The sequence below is a fragment of the Vombatus ursinus genome, unplaced genomic scaffold, assembly GCF_900497805.2.
Source record: "Vombatus ursinus unplaced genomic scaffold, bare-nosed wombat genome assembly UNPS02012319.1, whole genome shotgun sequence".
Lineage (NCBI taxonomy): Eukaryota > Metazoa > Chordata > Mammalia > Diprotodontia > Vombatidae > Vombatus > Vombatus ursinus.
In genome coordinates, this window is record NW_020952097.1 from 1,161,436 (window position 1) to 1,187,605 (window position 26,170).

The window sequence follows — 26,170 nt, forward strand, 5'->3', positions numbered from 1 at the left end:
AACTTGATTTGGAAATTCTTATCAAGTTTTTCCTATAATTTCTCTAGCCCTTCATTCTCAGGAAATGTTTGTATATAAGCTCTAAATATTTTTATCATGTTTTTTGCAAATATTTATAATTATTACTGCCATACATGATGACCAAATATCTTAAGAAATTATATTTCTTGTAACTGTTGGGCATACAATAAAGCCTATTTCCAACAGCTCTTTTCTTTGTCTTTCCAAATAGTACCTATAAGCAGATCATTCCATTTATCTGTTCTTTCCTTCTTCTGGTTTTGTCTAATATGATTCAGCTCCTCTAGTAATATGTCTTTTCATTAATCACTGGACAAGAATCTCACATTTATAGTGTCAACAGCTAAATTAACGACTGTTGATGGTCTAAAAACTATGTGATTCTTAGCACCCTCTGTCCTTACCAGTGAAGTAAAAAGGATGGAAAACTTGGGGGAAAGTAACCACTCCATCATAATTTCTTACAGGAGAGGAGAGGAAATCTACAAATATCCAAACACAGTCTCTCGATTTAAGGAGAGGAAATCTCAAAAAATATAGAGAAAGGATAGGTAGAATCCCAATTAAAATTTTACAAGGTAAGTCAGCAGAAGAGAGATGGAATGCTCTCAACAATTAAATTCTGGAGGCACAAAGGAAAATAAAGAAGATAATGGAGGAACTGACTAAAGATATCAATGTGGATATAAAGAGAACTCATCAACAAACTTGGATTAAAAGAAAAACCCAACAACCTTAGAGAAAATGAAAGCAAGAGTACGGAATTAATCATGAGTAGGACACAGTCCAATTAAGAATAGTGTCAGCAGTACTAAAAGCTCCCAAAAAGCTGAGGCTGGTGAGGTATGCCAAAGACAAGTGAAAGGGTTTTTTTTTTTAAAGCTACAGTAGGAAAAGCAAAGGGATGGATGGCACAATGATAGTAAAGACACTCAATTCTTACAAGTTGCTAGGCCCAGACAAACTACCATTATCTAACATCGAAAGAACTGGTGTATGTGATTATTCACCTAACGATGACCTTTGGAAGGTCCACTGGTGCATGGATGTTAGAAATGTTAAAGGACAAAAGTTGTTTTTGTTTTCAAAAGAGAGAAGTAGAGATTGTAAACTACAGGCCAAAAACCTTGACTTTAATTTCCAGCCAAATTCAAAAATGCATTATTAAAGGAATTATTAATGAACATCTAGAAAAGGAAAAAGTGATGACAAAAAACCAGTATGGCTTCATAAAGGTCACGCCTACACCACACACCACCAAAGTAAATTCAAAATGTATATGTGACCTTAATATTAAAGGTCATACATAAAAAAAGTTAGAAAAGAACCAGATTAGGAACCTTTCACCACTCTAAGGGGTGAATTCTTAATCAAACAAGGGATAAAGGCAATCACAAAGGACAAAATAAGTAATTTCGATTGTATAAAATTGTAAGGTTTTTGTATGAACAAGGTTTTGAAAGGTTTGAAGTTGAAAGGTTTTTGTGTAAACAAAATTAAATCAACTAGGAGAAGGGAAGCAATTGATTGGAAAAAATCTCTGTATCAAATATCTCTGATTAGTAATTGAACATCAATTCAAGATATAAAGGTAAGTAATAGAAACATGTAAGAATGACAAAGGTCTCACATTTACAGTACCAACAGTTAAATTAGAGACTGTTGATGTTCTAACGGCACACACCATCCTTATCACTGAAGTAAAAGGGATGGAAATTTTGAACAGAAATAACCACTCAATCTTGTAATTTGTTATAAAAGAGGAGAGATAATTTGTAAAATCTGCTAATTGTATGGAGAGGTAATCTGTGTAATTGATAATCAGCTAGAGACCTTAGATTTTGGGAGAGCCATTCCTCCAATAAAAATGATCAAAGGATATTAACAAACAGATCTCAAAAGAAGAATCGCAAACTATTAACAACCGTATGAAAAAATGTTCCAAATCACCAATAAGAGAATGCAAATCAAAATAATTCCACAGTTTCATATTACATCCAGTGCCTCAGATGATAAAAGATGGGAATAGTCAATGCTGGAGGATTTATGCAAGATAGGCACTCTAATACGTTGTTAATGGAACTGTAAATTGTTTCAACCATTCTGGAAAGCAATTTTTAATTACACTAAGAAAATGACTAAATTATCCATAACCTCGGACCCAGAGACTCTGCTGCTATGCAACAGTCACATACCCCAAAGAGATTAAGGATGAAAATAAAGCTCCCACATTTTACTCCCTATTTTTGTGGAAATAAACAAAATAGATGTCCACGGATTGAAAAATGACTGAGTAAGTTATGGTATATAATGGAATATCACTGTGGGGAAGAAATAATGAATATGATGAATACAGAGAAGAATGGAAAGACTTACATGAAACAAAGTTAAGTAACCAGAACTAGGAAAACAACATACACAATGACTACAACAATGTAAATGGCAACAACAAAACAATTTCAAGTGAATGTTGTAAAATTATATTGGCCAAGCTTAGCCCCACAAAAGAGATGTAAGAATGTACCTCCCTCCCTTTTTGATAGAGGTTGGAGATTATGGGTGTGGAACCCGACATATAATGTTGGACTTGATGTCTTAGTTTTGCTAAACTAGTTGTCTTTCCCTTTTCTCTATTCTTCATTTTAAGGGATGACTCTCTGGGAGGGAGAGGGAGAAAGACTATATTAGGAAATGTAGGTGACATTAAAAACAAAAGATATCAGAGAAAAAGCAAGAAAGGTCTCCAGCACATTGAAATGAGCTCCTGGGAAGAAATTAGGAGGGATCCCAGATAAGAGTCACAGCACAAGATGAGCAGGCCTGGATGGGCTGCAATCACAGAATCACATAAGATGGAAGAGACCTTAAGCCATTTACTTCAAACTCCTCATTCTACAGACAAGAAAACTGAACCCAGAGAGATTAAGGAATTTTCCAGAGGTCACAAAGTGAAATGTCAGAGGTGGAATTTGAACCCAGGTCACTGATAAAGTCATTGGATCACATATCTAAAGCTGGAAGGAACCTCAGAAATCATTTTCCACATTTTACAGCTGAAAAAACTGAGGCTCAGAGAAATTACGTGTAAAGCAGCACACCAGGATTTGGCTCAAGTTTGTATCCAAGTTTGGCCTACCCTCGTTCACACCTTGACCATTTCTTGCTTCTACTGTTATAACAACATGCTCCAATGGCCTTCTTAGCTCCAGCCTACTCTGTCCAAGACATCTATCCTTCTGAGTTTACAAAGAACATTCCTAATCAACAAGGAGGGTATGTCAGTGACTTATTGCCAATGTGCTAGACACCTGCTCTTTAAAGGTGGCAGTGGTATAGTCTCCATTTACACTCCATTTACAGAAACAAAACTTACATCATTCATCCTGTCCACAGTGGTGCTGATAAGATACAGCGTATTGATGCTGATGGTTCGCACACTGTCACTAGCTAAGAAGTCTTCAGTTTCTGGAAACTGCTTCTTAGGCTATTGCAAGAAAGGAAGAGAATATAAGAAAACAGGAGTGTGATTGCCCAGCATTACCCTATTCTTTCCCACACTGCAGCCAATATAAGGTCCATCTCGCCAACCTGCTCCGTCCCCCAACTTTCCCATTTATGTTAATAGCACTATCATGCTTCCAGTCACCTGGGCTCAACACCCAGAATTATCTTTGATTCTTTCCTCTCTCTTTCATAACGGTCAGTTGCCAACAAGAGCTACTGATTTTACTCTCACAATAAGAGACCTGAGTAATTATGGCAGTTCATTTGAATGATAAAGCCACATAAAACCCCATATTCACATGGGTGACCATGTTACCCACACTCAATAAACTCCAGTGACTCCCTATTGCCTACAGCATCAAATACAAAGTCTTCTCTCACTCAAAGTCCTTCATAACTTAGTCCCCTCCTACCTTTCCAGTCTTCTTATACCTTACTTACTCCCTATGTAGTGACACTGGCCCCCTTGTTGTTCTACAAACTCAATACTCCACAATCTCTCAGCTCTGGGCATTCTCTGACTGTCTCTCAGGCCTGGAATGCTCTCCTGCTTCAGTTCTGCCTTCTGGCTTCCTTTAAGTCTCATCTAAAATCCTTTCTTTTACAAAAAGCCTTTTCCAATCCCTCTAAATTCTAGTGCCCTCCTCTTTTAGCTACTTCCTATTTATCCTTTATATAGCTTGCTTTGTATATATTTGTTTATTGTCTCTCCTTTTAGACTGTCAGCTACTTGAGGGCAGGGACTGTCATTTACCTCTTTTTTGTATCCCTGTACTTAGTATAGAGCCTGGCACATAGTAAGCACTTAATTGATGTTTACTGACTGACTAAAATGCCTGGTTGCAAACCCCTTGTCAGTGCCAACTAAGGAACCTGGGCAGAACACACTGCACATGCTGGCTACTAACTTAGTCACTAGTAATAAACCTTCTTCCTCATGTTTGCTGGAGAGGGTCTCTCACAGGTATTTCCTCCTTTCTGAGTGACCATGAAAGACATTTCTGATCTGGATCTATTGGAATTCCATTTCCACACCTGAAGGCCCACAAAGATGAAGCAATTTACGTTAATTAAAGACAGCTTATCAAAAACTACTCTAAAACCTGACTTCTAGAGCTGGACTCAAAAAATATCACTGCCAGACTCAACTCCAGGAATCTGCTATTTTGTATGCAAAATGAATAATTTCACAAATACTCCAATGTCTATTTAAACTACATTCTGATATTTTAACAGGACTCAAAAAGCAGGGCAAACAGATGTGGACAGAAGGGAGGGGGAAACATGGAGAGAAGAATATCTCTAGATTTTAAGAGAGATTCTGCCGGAGTGACAAATATCTGTTGATCTCGTATTTAACAAGTTTGCTTAGGTGTGTGTTCTATTTATGTGTACTAGCTTCATATTTATGTTATATATATTTTTTATATGTCTCCCTCATTAAAATGTAAGCTCTACAAGCAGGGATTGTTTCACTCTTTGTATTTGTATTTCAATTACCTGGCATTCACTAGGCACTTAATAAATACTTGTTGATTGATGAATAGTGAGGGATTAACTAATAGGTACCTTTGAAAATTCAATGGCAAAAATGAAACTTTGCTCAAGAAACCAGAAAGTTTCTACATGTCAGGGAATACTGACCAGAAGGGTAAGTATTCAGAACAGGGATTGCTATAGCCATTATCAAAATCTTCCCTAGTAAGCAGACAATGAGCCAGAACAGAGGAACATAAGGCCAGAGTTGAGGATAATCCCTGACAGGGTCCTTGGGTAAGAACAGAGCTTAGTAACAGTTAAGCTAAGCAATACAAGGGGACTTAAACAACAGCTTAGAGTATGATTTTTTATTTTAACCTTGCCACATTGAGTAGCACTTTGTTTTTATATGGAGATTAGTGTTTATTCACTATGCATACACTATCCTTACTTTTTCATGTATCCCACCAAGAACCACTAGACTACTCCTCATAGTGGAAGATTACAGTTGTCAAGAACTTAGCCTCATATACCACCATTTGTTGCCTTCACTCCTACTCATATGCTGCTGAACGAAGATGGGTAAAATCACTCAATTATTCTGACTGGGTCCACTTACAAATTTATGTTACACAACCTCTACTGGGCAAACTTTTTTATGCCTCCTCAAATCTGCCCTGAGTCTTCCTCTCTCCATTCTCAGATGAGAAACTTGTCTCATATTTTATAGAAAAGACTATGGCCATTCACTATGAGCTTCCATCTTCTCCCTTCTTCCTCATTTCCTATCACTCAGATGCCTTCTGCCATCTTTTCCTCCTTCACCTTTGTTTCACGTGATAGGGTAGGCTTATGCTCTACCAAGGCTAACCCCTCAACTTGTTTAAGTGATCCCATTCTCTCCCTTCTATTTCACCAGAATACCCCCTCTGTCATCCCACTCATTCTCTTACTTTCTATTTCCCTCTTGTCTTCCTTACCCTGAAAAAAAAAAAAAACAAAAACCCTTCTTGATCCTTCCATCCCTGCTATCATTCTATATCTCTTCTGCCCTTTGTAGCTAAACTCAAAATGGCCGTCCACAATAAGTGCCTCTACTTTCTCTCTTCACTCTCTTCCGAACCCTTAATCTGGCTTCCAACCTCATCATTCCAATCAAAGTGCTCTTTCCAAAGTTAATAATGATCTCTTAGTTGCCAAATCCAATGGCCTTTTCTCAATCTTCATTCTCTCTGGCCTCTCTGCAGCCTCTGACATTGTTAATCACTCTCTCCTTCTTGACGCTCTCTTCTCTCTAGGTTTTCAGGATATCCCTCTCTCCTGGATCTACTCCTACCCATTTGACTGCTCCTTTCCTCCTTCGCTGGATCCTCTAACTGTAGATGCCTCTTGGGGTTCTGTCCTGGGCCCTCTTCTCTTCTCCCTCTATACTACTTCACTTGATCTCATCAGCTCCCATGGATTTAATTACCATCTCTATGTTGATGATTCATAAATCCACCTTTCCTGCCTGAATCTCTCTGCTGACCTCCAATCTCACTTCTTCAACTGCCTTTCAGACATCTTGAACTGTATGTCCAATGGGCATCTAAAACTAACCCCCTCTATTACTGTAGAGGGCAAGACCATCCTCCAAGCCCTTCAGGCTCACAACCTAGGAGTCATACTGGATTCCTCACTATCTCTCACCTGCCACCCTGCCCCCCACCAAACATCCAATCTGTTTCCAAGGCCCACTGATTTCACCTTTGCAACATCTCTCAAATATGTCCCTTTTCCTTCTCCGAAAGTGCCACCACTCTAGTGCAGACTCTCATCACCTTGCATCTTGATTACTGCAATAACCTGCTGAAGAGTCCACCTGCCTCAAGTCTCTCTGCACTTTAATCCATCTACCATTCAGCCACTAAAATGATTTTCCTAAAACAAAAGTCTGATCACATCACCTCTCTACTCAGTGCATCCATATTGCCTCTAGGAGCAAATAAAAATGCTCTGTTCGGCATTCAAAGCCATGCATAATCTAACTATCTCCTACCTTTAGTTTTCTCTTACCTTACTCCCCAACATGTACTCTTTGATTCAGTGACATTGGCCTCCTGGTTGTTCCAAGAACAGGATGTGCCATCTTTCAGCTCTGGGCATTCTCAATGGCTATTCCTCATGTTTGGAATGCTCTCCCTCCTCCTCCTCTCTGACTACTGACTTCCCTAGCTTCCTTTAAATCCCAACTAAAATCCCACCTCCTATAACAAGCCTTCCCCAACCCCTCTCAATTTCAGTGTCTTCCCTGTGTTAATTATTTCCCACTTATTCTGTATATAGCTTGTTTTGTATGTATTTGTTTGTATATTATCTCCTCCATAAGGTTGTAAGCTCCTTGAGGACAGGGGCTGTCTTTTATCTCCTTTTGTATCCCCAGAGCTTAGCACAGTGCCTGGCACAGAGTAGGCTCTTATTAAATGCTGAATGACTGACTGATATACCCTAACATAATTCAGAACCAGGACATTAATAATATGAACTATGGTCAGAATACAATGTGGTAGGATATAAATAGTTAGAGGTCAAGATTCATTGGGACCTTTTTTCTTTATAACCTGATTATGCTAAAAACAGAACAGAACAAAACAAAAAAACAAAAAACAACCCAAACCATGATCTTTGACCTCTCCACAAGTCTGCTCCCTATCTGCCTGTGCCTAAGGTTAATTATGCCCAAGTGAAATTACAGCCAAGTGTTTTGTGTCAGATTAGTTTCTTGGTTATTCCAGGTTGCAGACCCTTGTTTACAACCCAGAAGTTAAGTTCCTCCCTTACCACTGGTTCCAGTGGCAGGGCACATTGTCGAAGAATATACTCTATCATCATCTCACCCCCAGGCTGCTCCAGATAACCATGGTGGGCCATTGCACTGATTGCCTGCACCACAGCCCTCTTCACCTATTCAGGAGAAAACAGAGGTAAGATCAAGTCAGCAATCCTCAGGCACCTCCACCATCAAGCTGGATGACTCTTTTTTAAAGACCAAGCAAAGAAGACAAATGACCCCAAACAAACAAACCATAGGAACTGCTGATTGAGCCACAACTCCAAGTTCTGCTTTATCTGAAGATAAAAAACACCAAAACCAATAGGACATATTGCAGAAGAGCCACCTATCACTAAGTTTTAGTGAGAGAAGCAGATGCCAACTGTCACTAAGTGAAGGTCTCACTGTCCATACCAAACTCACTCATCATGTGGCTGTACTTTGTCATTTCTCTGATCAGGATTAGGCTCAAAAAGGAGTGAGTCAGTGAGCTAGTCAGTGGTAAGCTAATTTCCTGGTAGAACATCTATAGCAGTATTTATCCAATCTGACATCTGTCTGCTTCATTGAGCTGAAAAGCCACTCCACTTACCTTGTTGTTAGTGTCTAGCAGAGGAAACTTCATGGCGGACAGAATAAATGGCTTCTTAATCTCCATCTGAGCAGCTGAAAGAGACCAAAAAGTGAAGCTCAGCCTCCTCTGGTCCTAGCCTTCTAATTTTAATCCTAACCACCATCCTCCCTTTCTCCCCCACCCACCCAAATCCTCTCTCAAACAGGCTGAGGACAGGAGGATAGGTCTGAATAATCCCTTGAACCCCAGCCTACCAAATCTTCTCTAATGTGACTCTGGCCCTCATTCATTCATCTCTCTATTTTTCGTCCTGAGGTTTTCGTTAGAGCAGAGAAAGGGAAACTGAAGACCCATTCTCTGTCTTTTAGATGCTATAAAAGATTTTTACTTACTGCTTTTATCACCCCCTAGGACTTCTATGTCCAAGGAGGCCACAAGGACACACTCAAAGCACACACTGAGTATGAGGAGTGTGAGCAGGAACAGGGATAAACTTTGTACCACATGAGTTTCCCTAGAGAGACAGTCCCCCAGATTTACTCATTCTGAAGAATTGCCTAATTGTTAGGGGAGCTGAGATGAGCAAGGGAACAAGTTCGCAGTATGAAGGAGAGCTACTGATCATATACTACTAAGGAAGCTACTCTTTTTGCATTTCCTAGATGCTATTCTGCCCAATCCACTAAGTCAGACATAGTCTTGTATTTCATTTAGAGAGGTATTTGGAAGTCTCCTTTTCCAAAAAAAAAAAAAAAAATAGGACCCTATGAAACATTCTCCTACAGGAGAACTGGGAGAAGGAATCATGATGGAGAATTATAGAACCAGAACTGAAAAATGACCTCAGATCTCACCTAATCTAACTTCCAAATTAAGTAGTCCCTCAGAGTGAAACCAAACCCTGGAAGGGAGAGATGATTTGCCCAATATTGTATGGTAAATTAATGGTAGAGGCAGGATTAGAATCTAGGTCTTCCAATTCTCAGTTCAGGTTTTTGCCTCTAACCCTGAACTATATCCTGCATTGTCAGTTCCAGAGGGATAGGAATGGTATGCATTATTGGAATTTACAGAATATTCAAATTTTAGCCAACAGATAATCTCTTCCATCATCAAAGTAGTTGCCTGCTACTAAGAAGGCAAAAAGATTCATCAGAATGTACCTTCCAGGGTGCTAAGGAACAGTGAAACGGGCCAAAGTCTGGGAGCTAGAGGAAGTAAGATGAAAGGGAAAGAAGGTCCCCGGACACACCCATAAACTGCTTCCCTCATGGTCAATATACATAGGAGGTTACTTACAGGCTGAGTTGATGACTTGCCTCATGATGTGCAGGGTCCCTACTCGAATTCTCTCATTGTTGTTTTCTAGCTTAGGAAGCAAGAAGGCTAAAAGGCGGTCAGGAAAGGAGCAGGCTGCAGGACAAGACAATGAAAGTGGTTAGTTTGGCAGTCCAGGGGTCCATCAAAGGATGGAGTCTAGGTTGAAGAGGCAGTTCAAGACCATCTCGGGCAGTTCAGAATCAAAGCATGAGTCCCTCGGAGGGCTTAAGCTGCACATTCCAGGGACAGGAAAGTGATCTGTCTAGTACCATTTGCTCTACTGAAGAAGTTCAACAAGCAGTTGGAAAGGAACTTCGCTTTACCTCCCACTGCTCTAGCCACAATGTTTTCTTCTTGTCTCAAATATATATATATGAATTTTTTTTCTTTTTTTCTCTTCTTCACATATCTTATATATTTACTGTTCCATTTAATTTCATCAGCACTTAATCAAGCAACATTTCTGTGTGGCACAGTAGACATAGAGCTGGCTATAGAGCACGGAAGATATGAGTGTCTCACTTCTGACACATGGGGGTTGTGCATGACTCTGAACAAGTCCCTCTACTTTTCAGTGTTCGAGGCAACATTAAGGTTATGGAGTTGCAGAGAAAATGCTGACTTGCACTGCTAGAGGGAGTTTTCTTATTTGGGAGTTCCCTATACTAATGAAATCACACATCAGGTTCCTATCCACCACCCTATTCAACATTTATTAAACATTTACTCCAGAATGTCTCTTCTTTTATCTTTCATCATTCTCTTGGTGATCTCATCAGCTCCCATGGATTAAATGATCATCTCTATGCAAATGACTCTCAAATCTATGTATCTATATAACACTAGCACATTCAACAAATGCTTGGTGAATATATACATGAATGAAAAAGAGATTACTGTCGACATAGAGTATCCCAAAAAGTCTTGGTGCAGTTTTAAGCTTTAATAACTTCAGAAGAATAAATGCTACAAACTTTCAAAAACCATTTGAAATATTATTTAAAATTTTAAAATGTTGATATATTTCTGTTTAAAACTCAATATAATCACTATCTTATGCCATGTATGCATCATCCTACTCAACTTTTAAACTTTGTAAAAACTTTTATTAGCTGCTGTTCAGAGCCTGAGAACATGGCATTTGCACCCCTAAGGGTCTCATGGTCATCCAAGGATCAAGGTTTAGTTGTATCATGACAGTTCGTATGTGATCCCACAAGAAAAAGGGGCCCAAGTAAAAGGACCTCTTCTATCAATCTACTCTACCAAGAAAGTTATCTCCAGAAATTATGGCACTCACAATGCATAATGACAGAATGCCCTGTCTTGTTCAAATTAAAATTGTATTATGTGAAATTTACAAAACTAAACAGCCATAAAAGATGTTGTATGACCACAAATGGAAAAGGAAGTGGGCTGGTCTATAGCAAGAATTAGATAACAGATGGCTCAAGTACTACACTGGTAGCCTGTAAATACTAGAAGTACCACCTTATCATTGGTTCCTTTGGAAGCCTTTAGGAAGTTAGAGGCTAGGAAGCGCCTACCTCTGATAACTACTCCTTGTGTGCCCTTTGGCAGTCAAAAACCACCCTGGGTCTCAACTTCTACCCCTGTAAAATAAAGGAGCTGGACTAAACGGCCTTTGAGATCCCTTCCAGCTCTAGTCTTATGGTCCCATCCTTTTTGGAGGATTTATGCAAAGATACGGATGAACATTCATATGGAATAAGAAGCTCTGGCAAGGTTTCAAACCTGCCGGAGCCAAAAGGATGAAACTCTGGATCAACCAAATATGTATGTTCACTGTGCTAGGTATTTGAGGGAGATTAAATGAAATAAGATCCCCTGCCCTCATGGAGCTTAAATTAAAATCCATTCCTGATCCTGCACCTTTGCTCAGGTGATTTCCTCCACCTAGACTGCTCTTCCGTTACATAAATCCAGTTCACTTAAGTCACACTCTCATCCTGTAAAGCCTTCCCAAACAACCCCAGTACACAAAAACCTTACTCTCCACCACATTCACAGTATATTTTGTCCGTACTAGTTAAATAGCAATTAACCAGATGCTGCCCTGCGAGATCTCTTTGTACTGTTACAGCATGTCTTTTCAACTAGGCTATCAGCTCTCTGGAGTAAGGAAACTTATCTTCTTCATCTTTGTATCCACTAACAAGGGCAGGTAGGTGGAACAGTGCATAGAGGGCCAGGCCTGGAGCTGGGAAGACTCATCTTCATGAGTTCAAATCATGCCTCAAACACTTATTAGCTGTGTGACCCTGGGCAAGTCATTTAACCCTGTTTGCCTCAGTTCCTCGTCTGTAAAATGAGCTAGAGAAGGAAATGCCAAACCACTCCAGTATCTTTTCCAAGAAAACCCCAAATGGGGTCATGGAGAATCGGACACAACTGGAAAACAACACTACAACACACAGTAGAGTAGCTATCTATCTAGCTCCTTGCAGGAGGTGAACATTTCATTTGTGCCAGCACCTTGCCTAGAATGTTGTAGGTGCTTAATCAATGCAGTTAGGTGGCAGAGTCCATTAAGCATTGGACCTGGAGTCTGGAAGACCTCAGATCAAATCTAGCCTCATACACATACTAGCTGTGTGACCCTGGGCAAGTAATTTAACCACTGTCTACCTCAGTTTCCTCAATTGTAAAATGAAGATAATTGTGGTAAAACTATGCCCCCCGGATCAACCTTCTATCCATTATCAAATGCCACATGGTCCAAAAATTGTATTATCATAGTACTTCAGATGAGCCCAAATCTCCATGAGAATAAAGAGGTCCAAGAATGGATTCTCTTGTAGAAAAAGTGGCACAAGGTCCAAATACTGGCAGAACAAAGAAACATGAGGGTAGTTACTGTTATTTAATCTTTGAATCTAGGCAGCTTTTTATCTACCTTCATAATATTCCTTTGACCTATTTAGGCTAAGAATCTTGCCAAATAAGGAAATAAGATTAGTCTGTCATTGACTTGTTCTTTCAATTAAAAAAAAAACACACACACACACATATTATCATCATGACAAAGCAAAAACTGAAAATTGTCTTAAAAAGAAAAAAGCTACAGCTGCTGGCTCTCCAGATACTGGCTTTCTTTTCTCAGTGAGTTCAGTCCCTAGCTCACAGTCTTTCCACCCCAAATCCTACCCTTTTACTAGAGAACTTCAACATACTTGTTAATGTTCCTCCAAACACTTTCACGTCTCTGTTCCTCGGTCTCCTCAAATCCCATGATCTGCTCTTCTAGTCCATTTTAGCTATACATAGGGAAGTCCACACCCTTCATCTTATAATCACCTACAAGTTTTCCACTTCCTTGATCAAGAACTCTGAACTTCTTTATCCAGTCATAACCTACCATTCCTTTGCTTCCTATGCTCTATTCCTCCTTAACTTAGTCTCTGTCCTCACTATGACATCCAATCCCTTCACCCCTCATTACAGTCTCATAGCATTACCCCTATTCTGGTTATACTTCTCTCACTTCCCAATGTTTATCCCTTGGTTAACCAGTTAAATTGTATTATCTCCTACTACGGAATCCCTTCATCCCTTGTCCCATCACCAGTCACACTTTGCTAAACCCTAAACCTGGATTACTCTGACCATCTACATTCTCTGTTTCTTCTCACATGATGCTGAATGAGGTAGGAGGAAGGCATACAACTGTGCACCTCACATACACAATAAAAGTTTATGTCAACTGGAACCGCAAAGCAACAAGATAGTCTTTACTCCTTCCTAACTGATTCTCTAAACTACTAAACAATAACAACTGATTTTCTATCTCTATCTCACCACAAGTCCTCAAGTCCTCCATATTGTCTCTTACCTCCAATGTCTCAGCTAAGAATCTCGATTCATACTTCACTGAGAAAATCTAGGCCACTAACCATGGACAGCTTCTTTTCCCCTTCTCTACATCTCACAACACTGTGGTATCATTCTCCATTGTCTTCTCTTTCACAATCAGAAATTCCTTCTTGGAATATCTGATGATGAAACTGGCCTTTCTCCTTCTCAAGGCCAATTTCACTACACATATCCTTCATCCTATCTCTTTCCATCTTTTCCAACAGACTGTTCCCATTATCATCCCTTCTCTCCCTATCTACTAGTACTTTCCTTGCTGCCTATACACACACCCCAAGGCTACACAAACCTGAAAAAAATCTTCACTAGATCTTGCCATCCTTCTAACTATAATCTTATATCTCTCCTCCTTTTCTCAAACTCCTTGAAAAAACTGTCTACACTTATTATCTAAAGTCATTGCCTCTACTTCCTCTCCTCCTTCTAAACTCCTGCGTTTGACATTGTTAACCCTCTTCTCATTCTGGATTTGTTGTTGTTCAGTCGTTTTCAGTTGTGTCTGATTCTATCCACTGTACCACTTAACTGCTCATCATTCTGGAATACTCTCATCTTTTATCACTCCATCTTTCCTTCTATTATACAACTCTAAACCCTGTTCTTCATCCTCACTGGGGTCTCTAATCTCTCAGTTCTTTCCCCCTATGTTGGCTACAGTCTCTTCCCTTCCTTATTTTGACCCCTTGGTGAACCAGTTCAACTCTACACTAGCCTCCACTCTCTAGTTCCTTTTCCTCCATGTCAATCCTGCCCTGTCAAGCACCAGCCTTCTATTTTTTTTTTCAATCAAAAAGCATTTATTAAGCACCTATTATGTGCCAGGCACTGGGGATACAAAAACAAACAAACAAAATGGAAGAATTCCTTTCCTCAAAGAGCTTTCATAATGTTTTTACTAATTCTTTTTCTTAATTTATTTCCTTCAGTGTTTTTTTACCCCTTTTATTCCAAATTGAGAAATTCTAGTATTGTTCCTGATGCTACTGTTAAGATTTTAGGAAGTTTTTTTGTGGAAAATTTTGTCTTGCCTTCTTTTTATCTGCAATATTTTTTCACTCTGTTGTAGTTCTTTGATTTTCTCATTCTTTTCATGTTTTAAAGTTTCTTTTGAGTGTCCTCTCTAGGTTTCACTGCTGACTCTCTGGACTTTCCCTACCATGCCCCCAGGTAACTTCTCCTCTCCCCTCCCTTTTTTTTTTTTAATTTTTAAAAAATTTTTATAGTAATTTTTATTTTTTTGTTTTCAACATTTACTTCCACAAGATTTTGAGTTCCAAATTTTTACCCCATCTCCCCACCCCAAGATGGTATGCATTCTGAATACCCCTTCCCCTAGTCTGCCTTCCCTTTATCTCTCCCCCCCTTCTCTTATCGCCTTCCCCTTCAATTTTCCTGTAGGGCAGGATGGATTTCTGTACCCCATTTCCTGTATTTCTTATTTCCCAGTTGCATGTGAAAACATTTTTTTTTTAAACATGTGTTTTTAAAACTTTGGGTTCCAAATTTTCTCCCTTCCTCCCTCCCCACCCACCCTCATTGAAAAGGCAAGCAACTCAATATAGGTTATACATGTGCAGTTATGCAAAACACTTTCATAGTAGACATGCTGTGAAAAACTAACTCTATATTTCCCTTAATCCTATCCCGCCCCCCCCATTTATTCTATTCTTTCTTTTGACCCTGTCCCTCCTCAGAAGTATTTGCTTCTGATTACCCCCTTTCCCAATCTGCCCTCCTCTCTATCATCCCCCTACTCTCTTGTCCCCTCCCCCCCATTTTCCTGTAGGGTAAGACAGATTTCCATACTCAATTGAGTATGTATGTTATTCCCTCCTTAAGTTAAATCCTATGAGAATAAGATTCATTCATTCCCTCTCACCTTCTCCCATTTCCCCTCCACTGTAAGAGCCTTTTCTTTTCTGGGTTTTTTTTTTGTGAGCTAATTTACCCCGTTCTACCTCTCCCTTTCTCCTTCTCCTAGTATAATTCTCTCTCATCCCTTAATTTTATTCTCCAGATATGACCCCTTCATTTTCAACTCACCCTGTGCCCTCTATCTATCTATCTATATCTACATATATGTACATATAATTTTTTCCCCTCCACCTACCTTAATACTGACAAAGGTCTCATGAGTTACAAATATCATCTTTCCATGCAGGAATGTAAACAGTTCAACCTTAATAAGTCTCTTATGATTTTCTCTTTCCTGTTTACATCTTCATATTTCACTTGAGTCTTGTATTTGAAAATCAAATTTTCTATTCAGCTCTGGTCTTTTCATCAAGAAGGCTTGAAAGTTCTCTATTTCACTGAATGACCATTTTTTCCCCTGCGGGATTATACTCAAGTTTTGCTGGGTAGGTGATTCTTGGTTGTAATCCTATCTCCTTTGCCCTCCAGAATATTATATCCCATGCCCTGCAGTCCCTTAATGTAGTAGCAGCTAAATCTTGTGTTACCCTGATTGTGTTTCCACAATACTTGAATTGTTTCTTTCTGGCTGCTTGTAATATTTTCTCCTTGACCTGGGAACTCTGGAATTTGGCTAAAATATTCCTAGGAGTTTTCCTTTGGGGATCTCTTTCAGGAGGAGATCAGTGGATTCTTTCAATTTCTATTTTGCCCTCTGGTTCTAAAACATCAGGACAGTTTTCCTTGATAATTTCTTGAAAGATGATGTCTAGGCTCTTTTTTTGATCATGGCTTTCAGATAGTCCAATCATTTTTAAATTCTCTCTCCTGGATCTATTTTCCAGGTCAGTTGTTTTTCCAATGAGATATTTCACACTGTTTTCTAATTTTTCATTCTTTTTGATATGTTTTACAATGTCTTGATTTCTCATCAAGTCACTAGCTTCCAATTGCACTATTCTAATTTTTAAGGAAGTATTTTCTTCAGTAAGCTTTTGGACTTCCTTTCCCATTTGGCCAATTTTGCTTTTTAGGGCATTCTTCTCCTCATTGGCTTTTTGGACCTCTTTTGCCATTTGGCTTAGGCTACTTTTTAAGGTGTTATTTTCTTCAGTATTTTTTTGGGTCTCCTTTAGTAAGCTGTTGACTTGTTTTTCATGACTCTCTTGCATCACTCTCAGTTTTTCCTCTACTTCTCTTACTTGCTTCTCAAAATCCCTTTTGAGCTCTTCCAAGGCCTGGGACTGATTCATATTCTTCTTGGAGGCTTTGGATGTAGGAGCTTTGGCTTCATTGTCGTCTTCTGGTTGTATGTTTTGATTGATTTGTCACCAAAGTAAGATAATATAGTCTGACTCTTTTTGTGCTGCTTACTCATGATCCCGGCCAATTACTTGAGTTTTAAACTCTTTGTTAAGGTAAAAGTCTGCTTCCAATGTGGAGAATGTACTGTCCCAAGCTTCAGGGGTTTGTACAGCTGTTTTCAGAGATACTTCTAGGGATCTGAAAATGTTCAGTTCTTCCAAGGTGCTATGAAAAGGGGCAAGGTGTTTTCTCTCCACCACCACAACAAGCTCCACCACACCAGCGTTCCTCCTCACCCCAGAACCGCCCCTCAGAACTGTGACCCAGATTCAAGCATGGGTAAAGCAAGAGATTCCTGCCTCAGCCCTGGCAAAGAGATCCCTGCAATCCTCCTCTGATAAGCCACTTGATTCCTCCTTAGTCTGTGGGCCAGAAGCTCAGGAAACAGCTGCGGCCCCGGGCCACGCTCAAGACTTGCAGCTGAGACCTTGCTTCTCTCTCACTTCAGTCACAGACTTTTCCCACTGACCTTCTAAGTTGTGTTTGGCATTCGTGGGTTGAAAAGTCTGGAAACCACCACAACTGCTGCGATTCAGTCCACTGAGGTCTGCTCCAGGTTCGCTGTGGCCTGCGCGCTCGTGCCAAACTGTTCTCCTCTCCCTGCCCGGTGCGATATACCTTTCTGATCAACCATCCAGGCTGTCTTTGGCTAGAAATTTGTTTCACTCTGTCTTTTTGTGGGTTCTGCTGCTTTAGAATTTGTTTAGAGCCATTTTTTATAGGTATTTGGAGGGGTTTGGGGGGAGAACTCAAGCAAGTCACTGCTTTCCCTCCACCATCTTGGCTCCGCCCAGCCTTATATTTCTTCCACCATCTATACACACATTGCTGAAAAAAAAGCTGGAGAAAAACACAAAGCCATGCTAACTAGGTCAACTACAAATTTGTTAGATAATCTCAACTGGGCTGTCACTGTAGGAAGGCAATCATTTTACACCTCTCTAACTGATTCACTATCCTAGTCACCACAGCAGTTTTTCCAAACCTTTATACCCTTCCTCAAAACTTCCAAGACTCCCCTTTGTTCTTGGCTCATATTTTACTGACACAATTGAGGTAATTTGCTGAGAGCTCCTGCTGCTCACATTCTCATCTCATATCACAAAGATACCTTCTACCACTATCTCCAAAGAAAGGTGGCCCTTCTCTTTGCCAAGGCAAACCACCCATTCCACCCTGTCTTCTACAATGGATTGCTCCATCAGTAATCCCCAGTCTCTCATCAATCATCATTCTCTGCCTGTCTATTGGCTGCCTCTCTATTACCTAAAAACATGTCTATGTCTCCCTCATTCACAAAAACTCTCATATGATCTATTTATCCCCACTAGCTATTATCCTATATCTCTCCCTCCTTCTGTGGCTAAACTCTTTGAGAAATCCACCTCAATATTTGATTGTGATGGAATACTATTGCACTATAATAAATGATGAGCAGGATATTCTCAGAAAGACCTGGAAAGACTTACATGAACCGATGCAAAGTGCAATGAGCAGAACCAGGGGAACACTGTACACAGCAGCAGCTATATTGTATGATGATCAACTGTGAATGACTTAGCTATTCTCTGCAATACAATGATCCAAGAGAGCTCTGAAGGACTTATGAAGAAAAATGCTATCCATCCCCAGAGAAAGAACTGATGGAGTCCTAAACACAGACTGAAGCATACTTTTAAAATTGTCTTTATTTTTCTTATTTTTTGGTCTATGTTTTCATTCACAACATGACTAATACAGAAATGTTTTGCATGACTACACATGTATGACCTCTATCAAATTGCTTGCCTTCTCAATGAGGGCAGAGGGAAGGGACAGAATCTAGAACTCAAAATTTTAAAAAACAAATGTAAAAAAATTGTTTTTACATGTAATTGGCAAAAAATAAAATAATAAATAAATAATTTTTTAAAAGAGGAAAAAAAGAGAAATCTACCTCAAAATAAATACTTGTTGACTGCTTGTTAATAGCAAGAGTTCCTTTGAATCAGTCATGATGACTGTGGATAACTTCTAACAGAGACCAAATTTTTCAAAAGAAAGAGAAATTCTTATTTCTCTTGCAAATTAAGGTAAATTAATGTTAGGCTGGGCTTTCCTGCTTTAGGCTCAGAATCTAGACCGTCATGAACACTGGCTAAGATACCAACTGAACCCATTCCTAACCATGGTCCAGCGAGGGAGAAGAAAATACAATTTTCTCCCATCAGGGCCCTGAAGGGAAAGGTTCAATTCTCTCATATAAGACTGGCCTGAAAAATCACATTTGGGGTATAAGTGGGGAGAGACGAGAGCTGAAACATGAAAGCCAATAATGCTTCCCTTAAACCAACAATCCCTCCTAAAGAGTGACTCTAGCAAAGAAATGATCTTGTAGCCCTCTGACAGGCCTGTGGACACTCTTTTTGAGTCCACTGTACACCACACAACATGTAAATTATTGTCCTTTACCATGACATCCTAAACACCACCACCACTTGTAACTATGACTAGGGATTTATGAATCAGATATTTTCCTAAACCATACTCAGAAACATAAGCAATTTAGATAGATGCCACCAAGATTACCAGGAAAATAAGATTAATTCAATGAGAGTCCTGTAAGAACTGTTAATCTAACAAGAATCTATATCTTGCTAGAAAACTAATATACTACAGAAATGAAAAATTATAGGAAAACCCTGGGAGAAGACAGAGAAAGAAAGCTAGTTGTTTCTCTAGTCTATTCTGTACCCCATTCTCTTCCTAGACCCTTTTAATTTTTTTGGATCAGACCTGTGATTTCATCATTATAGGGAGCTCTCAGTGGAAAACTTCATCCACCAATGTAGATCAGTGACTTCTTTCCAATTTGTTTCTCAGAAAGCTTCTTGGGAGCCCTGGGAGGTTAAGCAACTTGCCCATGGTCACATGGACAGTAGGTGTCAGAGGTGGGCCTTATACTCAGGTGGCTCTCTGTCCACTAGACGGCACTGCCCCTCTGTTCCCTTCCCTACCACACACAAGTACTTGTCATGGCTATAGGTTCCATTTTTCCTTTTCTTTCGCCATGAGCTTTCTCAATACATGCCAAGTTTCTCAAAGGTATGGAGAGTCTTTATGTACTTGGGGACTAAAAGGGAGGTCTCCCTCCTCCATCTTCTCCATCCCTAAAAGACTGAAAACTCCTTGAGGTCAGAGATTGTCTTTGTTCTCTTTGTCATGGAGAGCCCTGAACAAAGGGCTTTGCATATAGTAGACACTCAATACCAAACACTTGTTGAATCAAACTCCTTATTCTTCCCAAAGAACTGTACCCAGAGAGGCACAGGTGCCTACAAACTGTTCCTACTATGCTTAGAGGGACTATTCCTTCCCCTAAGAGGCTGAAAGGTCCATTCACCTCACTTATCAATTATGTCCTTACTCTCTCTCTCCCTTGTAGCTGGCAATGGAGTTTCTGCAATTCCAGGCAGAAATTAGTACTTTTTAACCAGTTTACTATGGTCTTATGCAAAGCATTCACTCTACTCCAAACCCTAAACTGTGCAAATTACTGTAGGTTCCTGGGATAGGCCTGTGAAGGTGCTGGTTAACAGGACCTCAATAGAGGGCATGACATGATGATGGAGCACCTTACTTGCTCCAAGAAACATCATCATGGCTAAAAGGAAGGGAAGAAAGCTTCTCCACAGACCCTCAGCTTGCTATGCTTTATCCATGCTGTCCACATTCATAGGTACCTGCACAAACTCATTAAACCCTCTTCATAATCTGTCAATCTTACTTTCCTTCAGGCCATTCCTACTCTGTCCCAGCACCTTCCACAAATATTCTTGTGATTAATATTTTTAAAGCCCCAAATTAGGCAAGCTCAGGTTCTGCAGACCTACACCGAGATGCTGAGGAATTCTCTGCCCGATTACATGAAAGAAATTGACACCAGGCTAGACTGCCCCATTGACACAGAACTTATTCTTCCCTCACCATACCACCAAATCTCCTCCCAACCCACCATCTTACCCAGAATTGTGAAGCAACGCAGGACTTCATTGTGATTCTTAATGACCAAGGGGTTGAGTGAATCCACTGGGGCACAAATCTGCTCAAAGGAACAGAGAAAATAAATTACCAAGATGACCATTGCCTAAGCACCCTCACTCTATGGTGGTCACCTATGCGTCTGGAAAGGACCAGTTCTCAGATACATGGGAAATGCTCAAAATGGGGGGCAAATGACCACCACACCCCTGCAAACTTTCCCAACAACCTGTGTAATATTTACATCCATACACAGGGTTCCTAATCTTGCAGGAAAAGGGTATTTGAGGAGGATCCACTTCCCCTATATCCCCTCCTTCCACCAACTGCTTAGACAGTAAAGTCCCCAGAACAGAATAGTAGAATTCGAGATGCAGAGGGGACTAGAAGAAATCACCCAGGACCCTCCCAAAACTATATGGGCATCCCTAGGTGTATTCCCAATTTAAAGATTACTTCATTTTCTGGACTACAACCTCCCAACATTTTTAAAGCAAATGAAAACACAGAAGTTGTGTCAGCAAAAGGAAGCAGGTATCACTCAGTGGTTCCAGACTGAGCCAGAGCTAATGTAGGGAGCCTTCCTAGGACGGTACCTGAAGCTTTATCATGAATCTCAAGCCAGATCTCAGGACTTCTAATTCTAGTGTCTCTCCTCACTTGTGGAATATGAGAGAAGCAAAAATTATCAGCAAATAGAAAAAAGCAGTTATTGCCTCTAAGTTGTAAGACATGGAGAAATTTCTAGAAAAAGTTAATTTCTCATGCCAGTCTAGCATCAGCTAGGGTAAAAGCTCATCAGGGGCAGTTCTGAATTATCAGCTTTTTTTCCTACTTAGTTACCTCTGGTGCAAATAGCAAAGCTAATCAATCTGTTGTTCTTTCCTTTCCTGATAAGGCCAGGCCTTCTTTCCGTAGACCATGCCCCAACTTTACACATCTCTAAACTATTAAAGCCCTATTTCTTAGGACAACTTTTCCTTTATGGGATCTAAAACTGAGTCACCAGGAATCATAAACTATTGTCTGATGTTGAGTCAGAATCATTTTCTGCAGCTTGGCTTTCCATGGGGCTCTCTTCCTATGAAACTCCTGGTTTGGTTAAGACTTCTTGACTCCAAAACTATACCTCAATTATAGTCTCATATTGGAATGTCCTTCAATGCCTGGGGCCTCCTCACTCTGAAACATCTATTCCCTATGGCCTTCTCATTGTAGAATATTCCACTAGGCCAGCCTCCTTCCCACATTGGTAGGCTCTTCCTAGGGCCTCCATTTTGTACAGGGAACCAGGCTGGCCAGCCTACATTCCCTCCCTATTCTGCTCTTGATTTTGCTGACTTCAAAACCATGTCAGACACCAAGTACATCCAGTTTCCTCCTCCTCCTCCTCCTTCCCTTCCCAATACCACTCCTCTTTCAGCTCCCTCTAGTTCATCTTCTTTCCTTTAAAATGTTAAATTCCCCAAGGGCAGGGACTATCTTTTTTATTATATTTGTATCCCCAGAATTTAGCACAGTGCCTGGTATATAGCAAGCACTTAATAAATGCTTGTTTCCTTTTTTCCAGAGCTGGAAAAAAACTTCAGAGGGCATCCAGACTAACCTGCACCAGAAAAGGAATCCTCTCTAAAATATCTCCCACCAAATGGCCATGCAGCCTCTGATGGGAGCACTTCCATGATGGGGATACACTGCCTTCTAAGGTAGTTTATTTCACTTTCGGATACCTCTAATCATTAGGAAATTTTTCCTTACATGAAATAAAAATCTGCCTCTCTGCAACTTCAAATCATTTCTTCTAGTTTCATTCCCATTACCCTAAGGAATCTGAGGACAGGAAAACTTTTCACAGGCTCCACTCCCCTCAATCTTCAGAACTCCAGAGCAGGACTACAATTTACCAGTGATTTTCCTAAAGAGTCCTGCTGAAGTACAGAGTCCCCTGAGCTAAGGGGTTTGTATCCTGGTGCCCAGATTTCTAAATAGGCCAACAATGGTATAAAGAAAGTAAGTGCCAGGAGGAAACAAGGTTACCACAGAAACAAGCCCTGTGTATGTGAGTTCATGTGAAACAAGAAAGACATATGGCACAAGACAGTGAGAGATGGAGAGATAGATAACCTGGCTTCACAGCAATTTCAGTTTACCCTGTCAGTTGATCTGGTTCATGTTCACACTGAAGACAGGAGAATCTGAGAGAGAACCAGAATCCTCAAAGAACAAAGGAGACAGACAGAAGAAGCCACCATTCATTAGCTCTAGGGTGTAGGTTTAGTAATGATCAAGTAAATTTTGATCTTGGGACATGGCTATGTAAGGCAGTTTCTTTTAGATCCTGAGTCCATTCTTCAAAATTGGGACCCCGTTTTATTCATTTTTGTATCTCCTTCAGAGCTTTGGTACAAAGGAACTGCCCAATATATGTTCGATGACTGAATAAATGGACTGTCTCATGAGTAAATGAATATTCTCTGTCACTAGCAGCATCTAAGCAGAAGCTGGATAACCTTCTGTCAGGGAGACTATAAATTATATTTCTATATATAGAGAAAAGGAGTATGTAGCCTTCAATGTCACCTACAATCTATATAACATAATATGATATAATATAACATAGTATGATAATGAGAACTATTCTCTATGGTTACAATGGACACTAAAAACTTCATTCCAAGAAGCATCCTTTCTCTGTGGAGTCACCTGAATAAAAGCAAACTCTCTTAACCAAAGACTCCAAATCAACTCCATTGCAATGGGGCCATCTGCTTCCCAACTCACACTTAAAGCTGGAGAGGGAAGGTTTGGGGGCCAGAGGGAGTTCCAAAGAACTGTCCAAAATTTTCTATAAGACACACACACAGCTAAATGCATAGCTATCTGAAAATATTCCCTTCCTCCTGGTCCCTACTTACTCAAAGGCAGGCAAGAAGAGGTTCTTAGTGAATAGCCCCATTTTTCCCCCACAAGTCTTGGGCCTATTGTTCCAGAAGATCAGCATTAAAACTGAAGGCTCTTTTTTCCTAGCCTGAGGCAATACCACAAGGCAGCTGTGGTCCCAACCCCTGACATACAGGAAGTATCCTCTCCATCCTCTCCCTTTACTTATCCCCTTTTCTGATTGTCTGACCAAGTAGTCTCACCTGAGGGTGCAAGGCAGCCAAAAGCATATCAACCTGTACCTCCAACGTGCGGCTCCCCATGTTCACAGAAGCTTCAAGAATCTGCCCAAGACTCTGTTCATGTAGTGGGAAGGACAAAAATGTTGAGTTAGCCGAGAGGTCAAAGACACAATCCTTTGGCGGGGATGGGGGCAGGAAACCAAACCTGTATTCTTCCAGACAACACAAACTTGTCCAAAGATCCGTTCAAGAAGAACACTCTTCTTCCTGCCCAGTTCAGTGCCAAAGAAATGGCAGTAGCCTACTAGAGAACCTCTTGCCCCATCATATATCCAAAATAACCTCAGAATTGCAAGTCCAGATCCACAGGGTGTTAGGGATGCAAAGCTACAGAAGGCGTGTTTCAGTTGGAAGGGTTAGCTTCCAGGACAGAAAGCATCTAATGAGAGTGAGACTAAGTGGTTCCAGATCCCACCCAGATGTTATAAGCCACTCCAATGGGTCAGGAAAGTCTGATTCAGATCAGACCCCCAAATAAACTAAGAACCTATAAGGGGTTCTGCCAAGAGAACTAAAAGAAACCTGGCATACCCAACTCTAGGTAAGTATGGCTACATTAAGGGGATCATTTTCACTTTTTATTTTTAAATGCCTCCAGGGAAGAAGCTTTAACAACCACTAGCCTACTATACAACTTATAGTTTCACATAAACCCCTTTGCTCTTTAAGTAAAGGTGAGATCTTCTGGAAGAGTCCAATAGCTGTGTGTGCTTAGCAGGTACATATACATACACATGCCCAGTATGCCAACATCCAGAAGATGAGGACTTAGCTCTCTGTATATGTCCACAACAAAGTGATAGCCCTCTTTGAGGCCTGGAGCCCAGTGGCTTACCTTGGAAACGTAAAAGGTCTCAGCATGCTTCCTGTAGAGGGCAATGATGCCTGGGATGAGCTTGGGAAGCTGTTCCTCTAGCTTCTCATTGGGCAGCAGGTGACTCATGGGCCCCAGCGCTTCCACCACAGCCAGTCGAAGCTGCGAAAAGAAAAGCCAGTGTTCATCCCAACCAGATAGCAATTAGCTAGAGAATACTAATCAAGTCTTAATTATGTGTAAAGCAATATACAGGCCCTATGGGGCCCGAGACACCACAGAATCTGCTCTCAGTGAGCTTCAGCACTGGAGTCTTGTCCCTGAGGGCTATTGAGACTAAGTGAAATCACATTCAGGTAAGAGATCTCTGTGGGCTAGGGTGGTCCAAAAAACCTTCAGCAAAGAAGAAGAAATGGAGCTGGGCCTGGCCTAGACACATTACTATTGGCTGGATCCTTATCCTGTCAAATAGCATGGGTATAAGCAAGAGCATGGAAATGCTCAAAAGGAATGTCAACACCTATAATACATTTTAGCACCAAGGCTAGATTAACAGTCTAGCTCAAAAAACAAAACAAAACATAAGGAAGTAACTTAGACACGGCTATAATGTACCTCTGATCAAAGCCCTATGTCTTTTGTCCCCCCAAGCATTTTATTTTAAACCTATCACCTTATTCAACAAAGACTTTCACTGAGCACCTATGACAAAAAAGCTCTTGTGTTGGAAGGTTTGGGTGAAGGGAGAATACAAAGAAATTTAAAACACAATTTTTGCTCTCAAGGTGCTTAAAAATAACAAGAGCTATATAGCACTAATTATGTAGGTAGTATTTAATAAAAAAAAAAAAAATCTCAGGAGTGACTAGCTAGTAGACAGCCTGAATTCTTTACCTTTGCTTCCCGGCTCTGTAGCCAATGGTTGAAAAGCACATCATAAGCACTGAAGATCTCAGTGGAAAATGTGTCCTTCCGGACAGTGGGGTCTGGAGCTTGATCCAGATTGGCTAGGTATTCCAGGATACTGTCACTGAAGTGCTGCAGAGCTGTGGTACAAATAGTCCCAAATGAACGTCTGTTTTCTGATTCTCAGATAACATCAGTATTGCTATCACCACTTCAAAATCAATTTACAAACTGGCCAGCAAGTGAGCAGTGCCAACCTCTGAGGGTCAACTGTAACTACAATGTACTACTCACTCTTTCTCTCCATACATTGAAATCCTCTTTCTTCAAGGACTCATTAATGTGCCACCTCCTTCATGAATATT

The 26,170-nt window shown here is 40.4% G+C and overlaps 1 protein-coding gene across 7 annotated transcripts in view; it reads right to left on the bottom strand.

Moving 5' to 3' along the window:
* Positions 1–26,170, bottom strand: part of MROH1 (maestro heat like repeat family member 1) — a 185,195-nt gene that overhangs the window by 91,341 nt on the left and 67,684 nt on the right. For all 7 annotated transcript variants that reach the window (XM_027857638.1, XM_027857637.1, XM_027857639.1 and 4 more), the window contains exons 7-14: positions 25,794–25,945; positions 24,921–25,061; positions 24,047–24,139; positions 20,886–20,964; positions 9,690–9,803; positions 8,409–8,482; positions 7,825–7,947; positions 3,395–3,505 (exon numbers count right to left, since the gene is read on the bottom strand). In XM_027857638.1, the coding sequence (XP_027713439.1) occupies positions 3,395–3,505; positions 7,825–7,947; positions 8,409–8,482; positions 9,690–9,803; positions 20,886–20,964; positions 24,047–24,139; positions 24,921–25,061; positions 25,794–25,945 (887 nt within the window). The remainder of the gene's footprint in view (positions 1–3,394; positions 3,506–7,824; positions 7,948–8,408; positions 8,483–9,689; positions 9,804–20,885; positions 20,965–24,046; positions 24,140–24,920; positions 25,062–25,793; positions 25,946–26,170) is intronic.